General features: G+C 32.7%; 6 protein-coding genes across 8 annotated transcripts; 4 read left to right on the forward strand and 2 right to left on the reverse strand.

Annotated features, from left to right (window-relative positions):
- Positions 1–370: 370 nt before the first annotated feature.
- Sh3beta lies at positions 371–2742 on the reverse strand. 3 transcript variants are annotated; one of them, XR_010556329.1, is made up of 6 exons: positions 2489–2739; positions 2159–2341; positions 1913–2020; positions 1784–1833; positions 1432–1596; positions 371–1210 (listed from the first exon to the last, which is right to left on the reverse strand). XR_010556329.1 is itself a non-coding variant. In XM_065345905.1 (6 exons), exons 1-6 carry the CDS (start codon positions 2531–2533, stop codon positions 1133–1135), a joined length of 579 nt encoding a protein of 192 aa, XP_065201977.1. In that variant the 5' UTR covers positions 2534–2742; the 3' UTR covers positions 371–1132. The 3 variants fall into 3 exon arrangements, 2 of the variants coding, with proteins under 2 accessions (XP_065201977.1, XP_065201978.1); XM_065345905.1 differs by having other exon boundaries at positions 1432–1546; positions 2489–2742; XM_065345906.1 differs by lacking the exon at positions 1432–1596 and having other exon boundaries at positions 2489–2737.
- A 204-nt stretch (positions 2743–2946) lies between these two features.
- Positions 2947–3906, forward strand: ND-B15 (NADH dehydrogenase (ubiquinone) B15 subunit). Its single transcript, XM_065345910.1, has 3 exons — positions 2947–3414; positions 3496–3639; positions 3720–3906. The coding sequence occupies exons 1-3, from the start codon at positions 3136–3138 to the stop codon at positions 3789–3791; spliced, it is 495 nt and encodes a 164-aa protein (XP_065201982.1). The 5' UTR covers positions 2947–3135; the 3' UTR covers positions 3792–3906.
- A 657-nt stretch (positions 3907–4563) lies between these two features.
- ABCB7 (ATP binding cassette subfamily B member 7) lies at positions 4564–10115 on the forward strand. The gene is made up of 13 exons (XM_065345880.1): positions 4564–4783; positions 6906–7193; positions 7313–7523; positions 7640–7806; positions 7903–8004; positions 8073–8249; positions 8340–8514; positions 8596–8753; positions 8849–9012; positions 9103–9232; positions 9312–9455; positions 9541–9672; positions 9752–10115. The coding sequence occupies exons 1-13, from the start codon at positions 4754–4756 to the stop codon at positions 9968–9970; spliced, it is 2097 nt and encodes a 698-aa protein (XP_065201952.1). The 5' UTR covers positions 4564–4753; the 3' UTR covers positions 9971–10115.
- On the forward strand, positions 4790–6630 carry LOC135832561 (SET domain-containing protein 4). Its single transcript, XM_065345896.1, has 2 exons — positions 4790–5081; positions 5244–6630. The coding sequence occupies exon 2, from the start codon at positions 5301–5303 to the stop codon at positions 6618–6620; it is 1320 nt and encodes a 439-aa protein (XP_065201968.1). The 5' UTR covers positions 4790–5081; positions 5244–5300; the 3' UTR covers positions 6621–6630.
- A 519-nt stretch (positions 10116–10634) lies between the features above and the next one.
- LOC135832554 (lebercilin) lies at positions 10635–14212 on the forward strand. The gene is made up of 9 exons (XM_065345884.1): positions 10635–10805; positions 10950–11053; positions 11126–11286; positions 11387–11536; positions 11981–12169; positions 12266–12403; positions 12497–12603; positions 12731–12788; positions 12898–14212. Exons 1-9 carry the CDS (start codon positions 10696–10698, stop codon positions 13705–13707), a joined length of 1827 nt encoding a protein of 608 aa, XP_065201956.1. The 5' UTR covers positions 10635–10695; the 3' UTR covers positions 13708–14212.
- Pdss2 (Decaprenyl diphosphate synthase subunit 2) lies at positions 13909–16816 on the reverse strand. The gene is made up of 6 exons (XM_065345897.1): positions 15731–16816; positions 15220–15348; positions 14943–15144; positions 14575–14868; positions 14333–14497; positions 13909–14260 (listed from the first exon to the last, which is right to left on the reverse strand). Exons 1-6 carry the CDS (start codon positions 16051–16053, stop codon positions 14105–14107), a joined length of 1269 nt encoding a protein of 422 aa, XP_065201969.1. The 5' UTR covers positions 16054–16816; the 3' UTR covers positions 13909–14104.
- Positions 16817–17846: the final 1030 nt, after the last annotated feature.

Below are 17846 nucleotides of genomic sequence, written 5' to 3' on the forward strand. Positions count from 1 at the left end.
TTGTAAATAAATAAGAATAAAGATGAAATGAAAGCATAAAGAAATTATTAGTAAATATAAAATGAAGCAAAGAGAGAGCAATATCTCTTAAATTTCATATAAGTATTATCACATTCAAGTTTACTAAACAATACATGGGTATAAGCACGTCTACGCATCAAAACAAGAAGAGTGAGTTTGCTTATTATAAAATAAATGCAATAACACGCTTATTTGGCAAAATTATTATTAAACGGAAATTCTTAAAGGTATGAAGCACACAAACGTGTAATAAAACACCGTATCAATGAAAAACCTACCTCAATGTATCTCATTTTGAAATGCATTGTGACAAGTACGTTATAATTTTAATAGGTCAGTTCTGTTCCCGTCACAAAAGTTATTTCTTTTGAACGAGTCATGAGTAATTTTGATTTCGATTTTAATGATGAATTATGATGACCAATGCATAAATATTCAGAATGGTTCAGTACCTTAATATGGCAACAAGTTAATGACCTAGAACTTTTTCTTGGTAAAACAATAAATTGGAACTTTGATAGTTTGTGAAATGTTTTCATCCCTGATCTCAATTACATACACACGAATAAAACATGTTCTTTACCATTTAAATTGCTTTGAAACATTATACTACAATACATTATTTTATTTTTTGTAATTATTTCAACACTTTTTAAAATATTATTAGCATTTAAAACGCAGAAGAAAAAACAACAATGAACTGAGTAAATAATTAACTATTTCATAACATGAAACTTTTTGTGCTATTTAAATTCGAATCTCCGTGCATTCCCTTTGCTTGTGAGAAACTATTCGATTCACGAACTGCAGCATTTAATGCCAAGAAATAATTTTAAAATAATTATACATAATTTTACAACCTGCAACTTGTATGAGAATCTTCAACATACAGTTGACAATGAAAACATAACACTGTGGAAGACAAAATTAGCGACATTAATTTAATTTGAAAATTATGATTCGAATTGGGTAGTTTTCAGGTAGTTTTGGTTTTCTTTTTGGTAAATGTTCTTGAAGCGAGCCAAGTTTCAAACTAACGTGATCATTATTTTTTAAGTACACAATAACGTAATCTTCATAAAAGTAAGTGAAACGGGGAATAATTCATTTTTCATTCTTCCGTAGAGATGTCTTCTTTAGGATCTTCTGTCTCATCTTTCATATCATTTTCATTCTTTATACTTTCATGCTAAGAACCAAAAAGTAAAGTATCAGTATTTGTTCTTGAACTTATCAGATAAGTCAAGACATATCACACTGAATATTAATAGGTAAATAACATTAATTTCAAACGGAATAGCAGATTAGCAGTTATTATTATCATTTTTTTAAAGAAGTTAATTGCACCCTGAAATAACACAAGTTAAACTTCAACACAATTTTTTTCTTAAAAAGTCTATTACGTTTCACCTCATCTAATATTTCATCAGATTCAACAAGAGGGGACTCCTCGATTTCATCAATGTTGTCTAACGACACTGCTTCTGCATTGCTATCATTCACAACATCTAAATTTTCTTCCGTACTATAATAAACAACGGTGGTAAGCAAAGCACAGAGTCGTAAAAGTTATTCCTGTAAGAAGCACTTAAATTTGATTTTCTATAACATGTTCGGGGGAAAGAAAACTCGGAATGGATCAAGGATTCGTGGGTAGGAATCGTGTCGCCTATTTACACCAGGTTGGGTTTAATCAAGTGCTTCATTTAGAATGAAAAACAATTATTGAATTAATACCGAAAAAACTACTCAATGCACTCACCTCTCGCGTATATCTTCTTTCACGTTGAATGATTCCGGTTTTTCAAATTCCTGAAAAAATTAATTGATATTATTTACATTTCACAACTTTTTCAGACAATCATCAAGTGATCTTAATTCTTAACGTTACCGAAGATCCGTTGACAACTCCATTTTCTCCGGTGTTCGAATTGTTTGAAGAATTTAAAAATTTCTCCAATTCGTCTAATTCGTTGGCCATATCAAATTCTTCATAATCCTGTTTTAAAATAGAACCGTTAACTTCACCAATACATGACGTACTCATAGTTGAGTTGGAATTGCGAAATATAATATGAGAAAAATATTAAATGGAATACGAAAAAATATTTGATGAACGTTAGCAGTACACACGTACCCCACAGTAGTGATCGTCATTGAAAATTTGAGGAGGTAATGGGTACTTTGAATCCCTTGTTTTGCTGTTTTCTTGCATGAATTCTTTCTCATGTTCTTTACCTGGTTCAGTGATATCAATCAAATTATACTTAATGTTTTTGCTATCTAATATCATGGTGACTCTTTGCTGACGTTTCTTCACCTAAAAACAGATTGATTGAAAGCAACAATTTACGACGTGGCTCAACTTTTGATGAGGATAAATCAGAAAAGATTGAACTTTGTTTTAAAAGTTAGAGATACAGAATTAGGACTTTTGATATACTTTACAATACAGATAAGAATTTACCTCCTTATTGCCGGAAATCCCCGAAATATATACTCGAACAACCATTTTAGATTTTTACAAATTGACAACCATTAATACACAAAATTACTAGGTTTAAAATGTTCAATCAAATTCCAATATATCTGAATTATTGTATTAATTAGCGAAGGCGATACTCATCAGAATCATTCATATCACATCACCAATTCACCATAGAGATTTTTGAGGACCTGAATTTTTTCTTCCACTCCACTTCTCTCCTCCCTCTTTCAGCTCAATTTTCTTCTGTTCCACTTCTTCCCTCTCGCAACAATTTCGATAACAAAAATTCGAAAATTGACTTTCAAAAAATGATTTTAACGTTAACTTTGTTTATTTGACAACACTGTAATTTGTAATGGCAACATTAAAAAACAAGGTTCACAAAGAAAATTACAAGGTTTCCATTGCCGAATTGGATTGGAATTTTAACCTATTTTGTTTTTTTATGTACTTTGGTAGATGAGGTGAAGGTGAACATCGACCATCGTTATCAACTTTTTCTGTTTTTCATTCAATTGGTCTTGATCTGAAATATAAAAATAATTCTATTTTTCGTATTTCATTATTACGGAGGAATCGTGTAGATTATACAGTGAAGTTGAATGTGATACTTTTGTTTATGAGAAATGCCGGAGAGAAATTCATTGTATGAACATGCCTGGAAAGTTTATGAGCAACCGAACAGTGGTGAACCCGTTGCCGAAGATGGATACGTACCTCGTAATAGATATGCGAAACCCAATTTGTATGGTATCATGCCAGACATTACTGACACCAATTACAAAGTTTTAAATGATCCAATCTTGATTAAAAAGAAGCAAGAATTGCGAGCTGCTCTGAAGGAAGAATATAAGAAAAATGCTTATAATCCGTATAGGCAAGCAGCTGCCGCTGGCGGAGTTCCGGTAATTATTAAAAGTTCATCGTAATACGGTTTCATGAGTAGTCTTTGCAAGAGACAGTAATATTGCTGTTTAATGTTGCAGTTTGATTCCAATGTGCATCGTTATATCACCATGTTGAGAACACAGACGAGTTTTTTCCGCCCTACAGTCAGAACTACATTTCTTGGCGGAATGATGTATTTCGGGTGCCCGATGTTGCTATATTACTGGATTAAAACTGCTAAGGTGATTTGGATGTCTGTTTGATTTCCTTACCTCTCAATGGATGTGTTTTATTAATCAATGATTGTACTATTTGTTTTTAGGAAAAGGATGAAAAAGTGTACCGTTCTGGAGCAGTTGCTTATGCGGATAGACCATACAAATTTATGATTTAATTGTCTTCGAATTGATGGATAGTCTGTTAAATTGTATGAAATTACTTATCGTTAGTGTCCTGTGCAAATGTTAACTCTACTTTAAAAATGTTTATAAAACTGTTTTGATTTCTGATGGGTTTTCTTCATGTTGCGCTTGTTTTTCATTATCTTTGAAATTCAAGTGCCAGAAATCTGAGAAATCCAGAATTCTTACCATTAGTAATCTCATGTGTTTGTGAATCATAATTTCATGATATTCCGTTCAAGATTCTAGGATGCCAGTAGTTAGTGAACGACTCAATATTCCCAATAAACTATATAGGTATTTTTTTGCTTGACATTGAAATTCGCAGTTTTCGTGGAAATTGAGTTGTCCAACCTACATTTTATGGCGTTTTTCCCGACAAGTGTGATCTTACGCATGATTACGGACCAGCTTGAAGTAGATGAAAAAAAACCTGTGTATCTGTATAAATACATACTTAATTATCTAAATTCTGAAATGCATTGGAAGACGAGAGCTTCTCATTGGCAATGCAAAAAAAACTAATCAATTACAATAATCATCAACCATGGACTGCAGAAGCAGAATATTTCAGAATGAATGAAAAGTACAATAAGTACAGGGTGACCACTGCTCGTACATTCTAAAGTTCTGTACATTCCAATTCCAAATTGCATTTTTCGATCTATATTTGGGAGTTGAGAATTGAACCAATAACCGAATCTTCAGCGAAACAACGAAAGTTTGCCCCTTCTCCTCAGCGATATGTCCTCCACCCTCTTCATCACTTTATCAATCACGCTTCTGTGTGTTATCATTCATCGAAACAGTAATCAAGTCAAGTAATGAGTGCGTTTTTGTGCTTTTTTAGTGCTTTTATTACTGTTGGAGTCGTGTGTTCGAGTATATTGCGAAAATAACTTTAGTAGATGTGACTTCTGAGATTTTAAATTCACTTGTTTTCAATATTTCATCGATGCAAAAGTTTAGGAGATACTTCAATGAGGTAAACTTGATGAAGTTATTTGATGTAACAAAATAGTTTTATCATTGTCTTTGGGATACTACTGAATGTTGATTTAGAATTTTGTGAGAACTTTTTTTCACCGTTTGGTATTTAATTTTCGAAAAAATCTTTCGCAAATTAATAAAAATAAAAAGGTCCCACAAACTTTCGCGATTTCGTCAGTTTTTGGTAATTGTGTTTCCGCTTCAATGTGTTACAAAAATTTCAGTGTTCAATTTCATTGTGATCAGTGTTTTACTTTCTTCAGTTATTCCCACGTAAACGCATAGTGTCAAAGGTAATATTATTTACTTGCTGCCGTTTATCACAGTTATCTACTGCATAACGAAATCTTTGTTGAATTACGTCCATTATAAAAATTGATCGCAGATGTACATTTTTTCTAGAATTGTACGTTAGTTGTTATGTTTAATTGTAATCAGCATTAATTTGTTTTCAGATTACGAATTATGTTACTTAGAGCAGATATGCGAATAATTGTAATCCCTCATTGACGATGGGAAGAGCATTAAGAATTAGAAAACGTAAAAACAAAAACAAAAAAAATGAGACCGCATCTTTCAGTCGAGATGTAGAATATCTAGAGCTAATTCAGTGGATGAAAGAACATGGTTGGAAGCCTTCTTGTAAATTGGTCTCATCTCACTTTACTAAAACCGGAAGAGGACTGATGGCTAAAGAAAGGATATTTGCTGGCACCGCAATCGCAAAAATTCCATATAAATTGTTGATCACCGTAAAAACTGTTTTGCAATCAGATATCAAGTGGATATTCACCAATAAGAATGCTTTCATCACTCAGCAAGTTCTGTCTGCATTCCTTGTGTGGGAACATCATCTTGGAGAATTATCTGTCTGGAAGAAATACATGAACTGCCTACCAAAAACGTTTTCGTGTCCTGTGTTTTGCAGTGATATTGATTGGCTCCCTAAAACAATTCGGGAGAAAGTTCTGGATATGAAAGATAAAGTTATGAAAACATTCAATTCCATTCTAAATTGTATAGGATTTCATAAATGTATCCATTGCGGTATCAATTTGAGCGATATTTTCATTTATGACGTATATTTATGGGCATGGTGCGTAGTGAGTACTCGCGCTGTGTACCTCAGTCCTAAAATTAATTCGCAAAATTCCATTCTTCTAACGGATGAAAATAATTTGGCATTAGCTCCATATGTTGATTTATTCAATCATAGCTATGATTCGGAAGTGAAAGCTTATGCTGTTGAATCTGAAGGTATATATCAAATAGAAACACTCATACCGTTTCTGAAAAACGAGCAGATTTTTATTAACTATGGGCCATTATCCAATGATAGACTATTTATCGATTATGGGTTCATAATTCCATCAAATATCCAAGATGATGTTGCATTTTCTTATGAAAATGTGCTCTCTGCCACCAATCAGCTGTTCCCTTCTAATAAACCTATTAATGAATTTCGTTTGAAATTTTTGAAACAAAGAAATTTATTCAGTAAGATTTGCTGTTACGCTGGTGGTATATCTTGGGATTGTCAAGCTCTAATTTATGTGTTCATATGTTCACCTGAAGTAAACATTGAAGAAATTAAACTAAATATTTTCTCTGATAGATTCAAATTATTGTGTTCAGCTAATATAGCTCGTGTAGCTGAATTATTACTTGCCACAAAATATGAAGACTATAAACACGAATTGAATGTTTTAAAACAACATCATTCAAATCCAGCAATTAGAGAAGATTGTTTTTCAGCAGCTTGTATGTTGTATGAAGAACACTTAAGTTTATTAAATAAATGTAAAACAAGTTTAAAAGATAATAAAGAATAAAGTTTTCGCATTTGCGTTGTTTATTTATATTTGTCTTGGATTAAGTACGTCAAGTCTTTACTTTTATAAAAGTATACGGTACTTATGGCGATATCAAAACATGTCTGTACCTACCAAATGTACCGAAGTGCTTGAGAATAGTTCAATTTCGTTATTAATATTTTTATCATGACATGAACTCAACCGAATAAATTTAATTGAAATATTAATGTAATGTAATGCAACTTATTCAACCTTTTTCAAAATTAAGTGGTTTTTTGTAATGATTTTATTTTTATTTTTCAGGCTCCCTTGATTATCTATACTCTTAGAAGTAAAGGAATATGTCGTAATCAAATTCTCGATGCAATACCTGTGGGATGTTTATATTGCTCCTTCCCGCTGAGATTCAAATCAACGTCCCCAATACAGTCTCGTAAAAACAATCCGTTGTTGAGCGTTCTTTCAAAAAGGAATTGTTTTCATCCTGGTGTATCATCAATTGGCCATAATGCTGCGTTCAAAGAAGATGGTTCTAAACAGATCACCAGTAAAGATATGCTCAAAGCAATGTTATCTTATATTTGGCCGAAAGTAAGTTTACACAAATCACATGTACTTGTACAATACGACTACAGTAGCCGTAAAATGTGTACCAATTTTATTTTTAAAAAGGTGCCTATGCAATTATTTTATGAAACGAATTTTTTCAGGATGATAAATCTATTAGAAATCGGGTGAGCGTAGCATTAGGATTACTTGTTGGAGCCAAAGTGTTGAATGTAGCCGTACCATTTTTATTAAAATTCGCAGTCGACGACCTGAATGCTTACCATGCAGCCAAGAACGGAGGCGAAGCATTGGTCAGTCTATCTTCAGCTCCAGACACGATTTTAGCGGTTGCCACTTCCCTATTGATTGGATGTATGTGAAATTATTAGTGTATATGAGTTTTAACCTATCTGCTGAATACTTATAGGCCATCAACTATAGGTAATGATTGACTGGGCAAATTTTAATTGAATGATTATTTTTTGTAGACGGTGTTGCTAGAGCTGGTGCTGCTGGTTTTAACGAATTGAGAAATGCCGTATTTGCAAAGGTTGCTCAACATTCTATACGACGAATAGCCAAAAACGTTTTTTTACATCTTCACAAACTAGATTTAAGTTTTCATCTCAGCAGACAAACCGGAGCGCTTTCAAAAGTTTGTACTTCTGCCGAATTGTTAACCATTCAAATAATTAAGATTGCTATTTATGGATACTCAAATGTGAAACACGTGTACCTATATTTTTTTCAGACAATTGACAGAGGAAGTCGAGGTATTAATTTTGTCTTAACAGCGATGGTATTCAATATTGTACCTACTATATTCGAACTTGCCTTAGTCAGCAGTATTCTGGTATGAATTCATGGCTTTGTTATGTTTGTTTTTTATTCAAGTTTTAATTTATTCTATTGATGATTTAGGGCTTAAAATGTGGAGGCTCATTTGCAATACTTTCTGTTAGCTGCGTTGGTGTTTACGCAATTTTTACTTTAGCAATTACACAATGGAGGACAAAATTCCGGGTTTTTATGAATCGTGCAGAAAACGAAGCAGGCAGTAAAGCAGTCGATTCTTTAATCAATTATGAAACTGTCAAGGTAAAGAATGATTTTTTTAAAACCATCAATGGATGTTTGTAGGTATTTATAATTCAACTACTACAACTTCAATGTGCATTAAATTTTTAGTATTTTAATAATGAACTATACGAAGCGGAGAGATACGATAAAGCTTTAAAAAAATATGAAGAAGCTTCGCTTAAAACGAGTACTAGTTTAGCATTGTTGAACTTTGGTCAAAATGCTATTTTCAGCAGTGCCATTAGTATTGCTATGATATTGGCAGCGCAGCAAATTGGCGCAGGTTGGGTGGAATTTTATTTAGTTCGTTCTTATGCGATAATTCTTAATCTTTATCGTAACATGACTCAATTTCTGGTTTTAGGTGCGTTAACTGTGGGAGATTTAGTGATGATCAACGGATTACTTTTTCAGTTATCGGTTCCCTTGGGATTTTTAGGGTCCGTTTATAGAGAAGTTCGGCAAGCTTTAATCGATATGCAGACTATGTTTACATTAATGACTAGGGATCCTATAATAAAAGTATGACTTCGCACTTACTACCTAATTAAAGATGTCAGTGATTTGATCCACTTATTCACTTCAGTGATTCCCTGTTTTCTTTTCATTTATTTCAGAGTCCGCCAACTGCTGAAAAAATACTTTTAAATAGTCAAAATGCAGAAATAGAATTTAAAAACGTTGGTTTCAGTTATGTTCCTGGAAAGAAAGTTTTTCAAGAGCTCTCTTTTACTGTACCAGCGGGCAAAAAAGTTGCCATAGTTGGAGGATCAGGAACGGGGTAGGCTACGATATACTATGAATTTTTTAAATATGTTACGTAAAATCTGTACTTATTCGATTTATGGTATTCTCAATTGTAAATTTTCAGTAAATCTTCAATTGTTCGATTGCTATATCGATTTTTTGAACCAGATTGCGGTGAGATTTTGATAGCCGGGAAAAATATCAAAGATTTGAATTTAGAAAATCTACGAAGCGCTATATCTGTAGTTCCGCAAGTATGGTTTAGGTTTTATTCAGAAGTAGATTTGAATTAGTATGCGCTTCAATTTTAAAACGCCATTACTTATCTTATAGGATTCTGTGCTGTTTCACGATACAATAATTTATAATTTACAATATGGAAACCTCAAGAAATCAGAAGAAGATGTATACAACGCTGCTAGATTAGCCAACTTACACGATTCAATTCTTCAATGGCCTGCTGGTTACCAAACGCAAGTGTGTGAAATGGCGTGCTTTGAAAATAGAATAGCAATGACCTACGTTCTTCAAAATGTTTAATTTTTGATTTGTAACACTTCAGGTTGGCGAAAGGGGCCTAAAATTATCAGGAGGTGAAAAACAACGAGTTGCTATAGCACGAGCTGTTCTGAAAGATTCGCCAATTTTAATATTTGATGAAGCCACCTCATCTTTAGATTCTCTTACAGAAATGGTCAGTATTACCTCTATTCTTACTCGGGTATTGAATTTTGATTTTTTTTTTTCTCGGCTAATATCGAGCATTTTCACAGAATATTTTAGATGCATTGAGACGAGCAACTCAAGGCAAGACTAGCATCTGTATTGCGCATCGTTTATCTACCGTCATGGATGCTGACGAGATTTTAGTTTTGAGTGGAGGTAGATTAGCAGAAAAAGGAACGCATAAAGAATTTCTGCAGAATCCTAAGAGTATTTATTATCAAATGTGGCGTATACAACACGACGTTCATTCGAATGGAGGGTCGTGAATCATACAATCAAAATTGACTTTATTTAGCTATGAGTTTATGCCTACCGATTTTTAAAGTTATTGTAAAAATTCTGTATCACCCTCACACTACTTATTTTGTTTTTTTTGTTTTCGATAAAAATTATAACCTACTCGTATGTTGAGCGAATGTTCTATTTTGTTTTGAACATTTAATTAAATTCGCTTTTCGTTACCACTATTCTTTAAGTTGAATTAAATGTTCATCATCTTCAAATTTTTTTGAAATTTTTTGTTTAAAAAATTAAGTATCTACATACCGGTATATTGCATTTTTTGTATGATATGGTAATTTATTCTTTCAAGCGTAACTCAACAATAATGACTACCAATGCAGTAATTCTTCTATGTGTACCAGTTGTTATGACTACCATTGAAGAATATTGATTGTTTAATTTTTTGAACGGCAGTACGATTTTGTTACACAGTTATTTGTTTACTGAGATACGTATAAGTATAATTTGAAAATACATACATATAAATACTTGAATAGAAGCATTACAAATGGTGATAATTTTTTAAAACTATAGGCGTCAATGGTATTTTCACTACCAAGAAGTGAAAACTAGTGATGAGTAATATCCTGTCACCTGTGACTTGAATTTTTTACATTGTGAACTTTACATGTGTGATATATTCGATTCGATTGAATTCAAAATTTACCGAGTAAATTCGACGAATATGTGATTATACACTTTTTTAATTATGGCTCATACGTTAGAGACAAAAATTTCGTCTCCAAGCACTATCATTAAAATCATAACTGATGTATCGTCGGGTTCAGAAAGAAATAGTCACGACGTCAACGACACTTCGTAAGTAAAAATTATTTAGAAAATATTGAAGGATGGGTGTGGGTAATTACATCTTTCTAGTACCTAGACCTACGTATTGATAATACGTACATGCTTACAGATAACTTTTTTCTAATATTTTAAACCGGTTAATTGTATATCTAGCAAAGAACTTGAAAAAGGTGATCGTGAACATAAAGAATCCAGTTCAACCCAAACCAGTTCTTCCTCCAGTCTATTACATAAAAAAAAATCACATTGTTATTATGGTAAAATTTTCACGTTTACATAATTATAAAATTTTATCCATCCAACTAAATATTTCACTATGCCTATTTCAGTTCCTAATAGGATTTATAAACCTCCAAATAATTACGCTTACGCATTGCTCAATCGACCAAAAAGAAATTCCAATACAACTACCCAAAAAATTATATCTGCCAAATTTCTTAGGGTAAAACAATTACAAAATGAAATTACCGAAGCTCAAAAAAAAATTTCAGTAAGTTTGTAATATAGTCAAAAAGAAATTCTTCTGTTGTGAAGGAATAATATACCTATACGTATGGGCCAATTATCTGATGCACATATTGACGTTTTAGGATTTACAAGAAGAAAATCGAACTCTAAGAAATATTCAAATAAGACAAGATTCAGCTCTGAGAAAATATCAATCCCAAGAATCGCATTTACCTCAATTAATGAAATCTCACGAAGAAGAACTACGTGTGCTCACTATAAAACATAAAAAAGTAAGTTATTGCTCCGGAGGAAAGATTTGAAAACGATCGTTCACACGATACATACACTGAAACATACCTACCTCACCTATTATTTACTGATGCATCGATCATGTAACTTTTTGATCTTCACGACCTTGGGCTCAATAATGACGTTAATCACGAAAATTACTGCAATCGGTAAAACTAAAAAAATTCATCTTCTATGCATTAAAATCGTCGAAGCCTCTTAAATAACACATTTGACGTTAGATGCCTACCTAGTACCTACCGTAGGAAGTAAATCTTGAAAATTCCAGCTTTACGTTTTTCTTTTCTTGATGACTGCAGGTGACGGGTTTTTTCGCACGAATATACAGGTATATTTTTTTCGGAATTGCAGGGATGTCATTATTTTTTTCACATTGATTTTTTCGTACCCTTGCAAAGTTACACAAAGTAATCATTTCTCATTAGTTACGAAGCGCTTATAATGAACTGGAATCACGCCACAATAAGCAGTGTACAGAGTTAATGAATATGAAAGATCGTCATAAACATTTGCTTCAAATTTCTCAAGACAAGCATTTACTTCAAAGAGAACAACTGGCGAAACAAATTGAGGAAATGAAAACTGTGATGAACGATTTGAAGAATAAAATTAAGGTAGGTAGATTATGCCAGTTACATCAATTGTAAAGTCAACATATTTTTCTTATGAATTATTTTCGTTTCTAATTCAACTTATTGTGGGGAGTTTAGCTGCAGTCGCGTCGACTCGACTTGGAAGCAAAAAATTTCAGATATCAACTTTCTCTTGAGGCTGGTAAACAGAAAACTTTGCGGGAACAATTAAAACAGACTCAAGATACAGTACAAAAGTTACAAGTAGAAATTAAAGTCAGTTGAAATTTTTGACACCTTATTTCCTACCTGATACATGATCTAGCCTAGTGTGGCTATAGGTTTCTTCATTTTTTTCTCCCCTCCTAGGATAAAGAAAGGTACATGGCCAATTGTAAAATTAATCAACAAATTTTAAATAAAATGAATCAATTACGACTGAAAATGCCTGCGAACAGTGGAAAAACAATCTCCAGGTACCTACCTATATTATATTTTTTACTTGGAAGGCTGAGCTAAACAGAGAAGGGCAGTGGTATAGAGGAATGTAAACTATATTTATTAAATAAACTTGAAACATGATACCTACTAATTCACTTACAGAATTTGCTCAACTTTTGGAGAAAATCGAAGTAACGGAGTTTCATCTAGCGATGATAAAGTACGTATTTTACCTACATCCGTGAGTGATTTCAACTAATGAAGTATAGGTAAAGTATATAAAATTTTCCCTATTTAAAAATTATCTATTTTTTTTTTTTCGTTCTCAGCACCTGAACGAGAATTTTTCAAGCGACAGTGCTCATAAAGAATCAACATTCAAGACATCTGATGATTCAGATGATGATTTAGTATCGAAACCAAATTTCATCGACAAATTAAATGACGAAAAAGAAAGAAAACCTTACAGTTTTGAAAGTGGCAGCTTACCTTCCATAAATCAGAGTAATTTTTATTCAGCAGACACTAAATCAAATTTATCAGAAACTGCTGTAAAAAGTCCGTTCAGTTCGTACTTCGATTTGGATTATTTACCTAAATCAAATCAAAATTTTAAGAACGTAGAAATTCCGATTAAAAATAATTCCGATGATAACAACAACGTTAAACTTCGCCTTTCATTTGACAACGGAACACCAAGTAGACTGGAGCAGAGAAGGAAACTAAGCAGTGCCGAAAATAACTTTCCGAATGAATTTCAAAAAGAAGATAATTTTGAGCTGTATGACGCTAGTACCGAAAAAAGCGATGAACTTAAAGATTTGGATGAAACGGTGTCCTGGTTGGAGTTTCATGAAAAATTTAATCATGAAAACGAATATGTTGAAACGAAAGTAGAGTTGCGAAAAAAAAGCGTCAATAAGGAAATCAAAGTAATTAACGATGATAATCTACCTTACGATAAAAAATCAGCTTTGTTATCGGCGCTTCGAGAAATTGATTTGGAAAATAATGACAAAATTTTGAATACACTGACATCACCTAGAAATGTAAGTAAATCCGAGGAAAAACCTGATCAAAAAATTACCAAAAATGATAAATTTAAGTCTAATTCAATGTCGTTAAAAAATTCTATTTAATTTTCTTTTTTTTTCTTTTTTTCTATTTTTGTAAGGATATTATTATTTCGTAATTTATACCCATTTCTAAATTTGCATTCATGTGATCAACATTTTTAAAACAAATAAATACCTACCTATAATAAAATGTGTAACCTATAGTATAAAACTTGTTATTTTCCATGAGAAAACGAATAGTTTGAAATTCTAATGGTAAATGAATGAAATTTAAATAAAAACATGTATTATTTGAAAACTTAGTAAAATTCGATAGCGTACAATTAACATATAAAAAGATATTGTGGTAACATACATCTTTATATTACAAAAATTACATTTGGAAGTCATTTTTGAAAAATTTAGAAGTTGTTCTTGGATAACTTTCAAACACGACAAGTTCGATCTTCGATCAAACGTATTAAATTTCTCCCATCGCTACGATAATATTAGACAAAGCGGTTCTCGCGTCGCTCTCTTGAAATACTTCTAATACTTCCATAGCTCGTTGAGAATGTTCTTTTTGTAATTGTTTGGTTAAAATTAAACCCGGACCGCGGGAAACTTGCTCGTGTATCTATAACAAATAACACGTATTAGAAATGGTATTGAATAAAATATACAATAGAAATCAAGTGTTTGCGTTTACTTTGCCATAATCGACATTCTGAACGGATTCGCGGCCTTTTTCAATTTCTTCATATAATGCTGGAACGTGTTCCAAATGTAACATCACAGGAGCTGACGTTAAATTGAAAATTTCCCCTGGCGAGTATCTTGAACCGGTAGTAAAAGGCTCCAAGTCTAAGCAAGCCTAAATTTAACCAAAAAACAAAAAATTTAATTGATGTTCGAAAAATAACTCACTCGCCAAGTTATTTAAATTTCTACCTGGGAAGCCAACGCGAGATGTTTTCCAAATTCATAAGCATGTTTTTGAAGTTCTGAATTTTGCCCCGCTAATATCAGAGTTCCTTTGCATGAGTTTCCTAATAAGCTCGCTGCAGATAAGATATTCCGATGGCGCCAATCTTTTATGGCTGAAGATTGAGATAAATGTAGTGGGGATAAAGGAGACGATAATGCTGGGAATCTAGATGGTAAGGGGTTATTTTGTAGATCTCTGGGGCCGATGAATTCACCTTCGGTGAGATCTCTTATAGCACCACTCATTATTTCAATTAACTGCGCAAAAAAAAAAGGTCCGTCATTAAATAAGCTCAGACGGAGAGGAAGAGATAAATATGAAAAAAAATTACATTTTGATTTCGTAAAGCTGCTAATTCAGCGCAACAATTTCCTAATAAATAATCTCCTCCAAGAAGAGCGATTTTGTTACCAAACATCATGTCACTGAGAATTACAGGTTCTGGATATAGACCCGGATAAATATTTACGAGGCCTTTGTGCACCAAATGGCTGGTCCTAATCATTTCGGTAACTTCCGCCAATGCTCTTTGGCTATAATAGGAAACACACACGATAACGGTTAGGTACAAGAAATTAACCAGTTTCAACGCATCATGAAAATCATACCTATGAAGAACGCCAGCAGATTTATCTTCTTCCATTTCGTCGACGTTTAAATGGCCTGCGGCTTTCGATATTAATAATACGATTAAGCCCCATGCTTGCATATTATTCCTACCGCTGTATAATAGGCTTCTGCAAAAGGTGAAATCATGTATCAGTTATACACTCGGATGTACGATACGCACGCAACATTAATAATAAAAAAAGTTGAGGTCAATATAATTTGCCTCTATATTAGTAATCACTGATAGATTGCAAGTCGAGTGCAGTCGCAAAAGCAGTTCCCAATTATAAAATATGGCATGTGCAAATTATATAATACAACTGGTTATACACATGCATGGACCGCTTTTTTTTCTCCAACGGAACTGGAATCGATTACGTTATGAATTTTTAAATCAGACTTCCGGATTACTCATCTCGGCATAATCGCAATCGGAAATTTTTTTACGCATAATATGTAGATAATAATATAAGTAGGTACGAATAACTTGATAGTTAGAGATAAACTTACTTGGCAGTTTTGAGCAAAGGATGATTAGAACCAACTAATTTTCTTAAGTGTAGAGCTACATTGGCAATTTCATCGCTTAACAACCACCTTAAGCTCAGAAAAGAAGTAGGATATCCGACAATTTTTTCAGCTTCTGAAACAGCTCTATTCCAGTCTGGTTTCTGAGTGCTGGATAATTTTTCACTAACATTATTCGTCCTGTAGTCACGTTTCACACACACCGATAATGCAAATTTACACTTTACATATTCATTTTTTGATAAGGATGCAGCACGGTTTAAGCGTTTACCGAGAATACAAGAACTTCGAAACGAATTCATCATTTAGGTAACAAAGTGAACGAATTAAAAGGTTTTTTTTTTATAAACGATAGATACACTCGATCACATTCTTTACAAAAACATTTAATAAATTAATTAAAATCACGTTTGTACGGCTAGAAACAGTAAAATAGAAAGTAAAATTATGAAGTAAGAAACCGTGAACGAAATTACTGTGACAGAAAATGAATTCTTCAATAACAACCGACTAAAACGAATAACATTCTTAATCTTACTACTTCTTTCCGTTTCCAGCTTCAATCGCTGGTACGTAAACGTTCACTACTCCACGACTTAAAAGTTGCCCCTTCTTACTAAGTAAGTGAAAGTAAAATACCAGTCGGCCGGCGAACGACAATTATTACTAAATACCTCGCATCAGTATCGTTGATCACAAATAAACCCATGAAAATACATAGAACGTCTTGCACTTGGCTACTCAACGAAATTCATTTACAATTTACGGCGAGTGTTCGAAGAATATGCAGTCAATGAATTTGAATTTTACGATTAGACATTTTCGTTACCATATTTATTTTCCGAATGCAACTGCGGAAGAGAGATGATGGTGACAGCTTGCGATTGGAGATTGTTGCATAAAAATATTGAAATTTCAAAGTTGTGAACTTGAAATTTGTAAATTTCAATAAAACATTGTCCTCTCCTTGCTTTTACTGAATATAAATGTTCAATTTAACACAATTTTTCCAACGATTTCGCTGCGTAACCTCAATTTTGAAAATCACTATCAAAAATGAAAAAAAAACAACTGACGGACGTTTGATAACGTTATCATTTTTCATGTTTTCATTTTGCATCCTTTTTTCGCAGTCTTTACGGCGACACTGATTGCGCCTTTCAAATTCTGATTTTTTTATTGGTCAGAATTTAAAATGCGGATGCTTGCGTTGCAAAAATGAATCATTTCAAAAGTTCATCCATTCATTCAATGATTTTCATTTTATTTTTACGAAAGAAATAAATGGATTAAATGAAATTTTATTAATTTTTAAAGGAATTTTAATGAAGCAGTTTTATGAATCGTGTCATGGTTATTCTTGTTTTGTTTTTAACAACGGCGGAAAGCATCCGTCGTCTCTCGTCCGTCGTTGATTTTTTTGCCATCGTAAATTTTCATCAAAGTGCCAAATGCATGGTTTAATGAGGATAATATTTCTCTTGATTTACTATTTACCAAATTGAGTTTCAGTTTTTTATTTTTTCTAAATTAGGTCAATGTTAATACGACAAGACGACACAGCGCTTTCCGCTTTGCAATCTTGAAAAGTATGATAAAAATTGGCTGTAATAAAATAACAACGATCTTCGTTTTCATTCATTTTCTTTCACAAATTTTCTACATCTGCGCACCAATTTTTTTTTTTTTTTGGCGTCGAGAAATTAGAGATAAGATAATTTATTTACCTTGATGTAAAAGTAAGGTACCTACCTATCTATAAAATCGGCATAAAACTCCAAATCGCCACCTCGTCTTGAGTATACCTCTACCTATACCTACACAAGAAAAGGAGCGAATGTATCTATGCATTTCTTCCCATCATTATCAGAATCGTTCTCATGTATGCATTATTAGCTGTAATATTGTAAATGAAACGAAAACCACTACTTACGGAAATTATGATTTTAAATGTACCTATAAATGCTAGCGACAGAATTGCGGTTATGATAAATGATGACGTAGTGTCATTTTATACCTTTTCATAGGCATTACAACTATAGATAAAATTTAAAAATTTATGTGGTCAATTCACTATTTCAAAGACAATACCTATAAT

Source organism: Planococcus citri, chromosome 1 (assembly GCF_950023065.1).
Source record: "Planococcus citri chromosome 1, ihPlaCitr1.1, whole genome shotgun sequence".
In the NCBI taxonomy this organism is placed as follows: Eukaryota; Metazoa; Arthropoda; class Insecta; order Hemiptera; family Pseudococcidae; genus Planococcus; species Planococcus citri.

Excerpts from the sequence above, each read along its gene's own strand:
- Sh3beta (XM_065345905.1), bottom strand. The coding sequence starts at position 2,533 with ATGGTTGTTCGAGTATATATTTCGGGGATTTCCGGCAATAAGGAG. Across the intron at positions 2,342-2,488 it reads GGATTTCCGGCAATAAGGAG|GTGAAGAAACGTCAGCAAAG; the intron begins GTAAATTCTTAT and ends ATCTGTTTTTAG. Across the intron at positions 1,547-1,783 it reads AAAGAAGATATACGCGAGAG|TACGGAAGAAAATTTAGATG; the intron begins GTGAGTGCATTG and ends TGTTTATTATAG.
- ND-B15 (XM_065345910.1), top strand. The coding sequence starts at position 3,136 with ATGCCGGAGAGAAATTCATTGTATGAACATGCCTGGAAAGTTTATGAG. Across the intron at positions 3,415-3,495 it reads CTGCCGCTGGCGGAGTTCCG|TTTGATTCCAATGTGCATCG; the intron begins GTAATTATTAAA and ends TTAATGTTGCAG. Across the intron at positions 3,640-3,719 it reads ACTGGATTAAAACTGCTAAG|GAAAAGGATGAAAAAGTGTA; the intron begins GTGATTTGGATG and ends ATTTGTTTTTAG.
- ABCB7 (XM_065345880.1), top strand. The coding sequence starts at position 4,754 with ATGCAAAAGTTTAGGAGATACTTCAATGAG. Across the intron at positions 4,784-6,905 it reads TTAGGAGATACTTCAATGAG|GCTCCCTTGATTATCTATAC; the intron begins GTAAACTTGATG and ends TTTATTTTTCAG. Across the intron at positions 9,233-9,311 it reads CTATATCTGTAGTTCCGCAA|GATTCTGTGCTGTTTCACGA; the intron begins GTATGGTTTAGG and ends CTTATCTTATAG.
- LOC135832561 (XM_065345896.1), top strand. The coding sequence starts at position 5,301 with ATGGGAAGAGCATTAAGAATTAGAAAACGTAAAAACAAAAACAAAAAA.
- LOC135832554 (XM_065345884.1), top strand. The coding sequence starts at position 10,696 with ATGGCTCATACGTTAGAGACAAAAATTTCGTCTCCAAGCACTATCATT. Across the intron at positions 10,806-10,949 it reads CACGACGTCAACGACACTTC|CAAAGAACTTGAAAAAGGTG; the intron begins GTAAGTAAAAAT and ends TTGTATATCTAG. Across the intron at positions 11,287-11,386 it reads AAGCTCAAAAAAAAATTTCA|GATTTACAAGAAGAAAATCG; the intron begins GTAAGTTTGTAA and ends TTGACGTTTTAG.
- Pdss2 (XM_065345897.1), bottom strand. The coding sequence starts at position 16,053 with ATGATGAATTCGTTTCGAAGTTCTTGTATTCTCGGTAAACGCTTAAAC. Across the intron at positions 14,869-14,942 it reads CAGCTTTACGAAATCAAAAT|TTAATTGAAATAATGAGTGG; the intron begins GTAATTTTTTTT and ends TTTTTTGCGCAG. Across the intron at positions 14,261-14,332 it reads AGAATGTCGATTATGGCAAA|ATACACGAGCAAGTTTCCCG; the intron begins GTAAACGCAAAC and ends TATTTGTTATAG.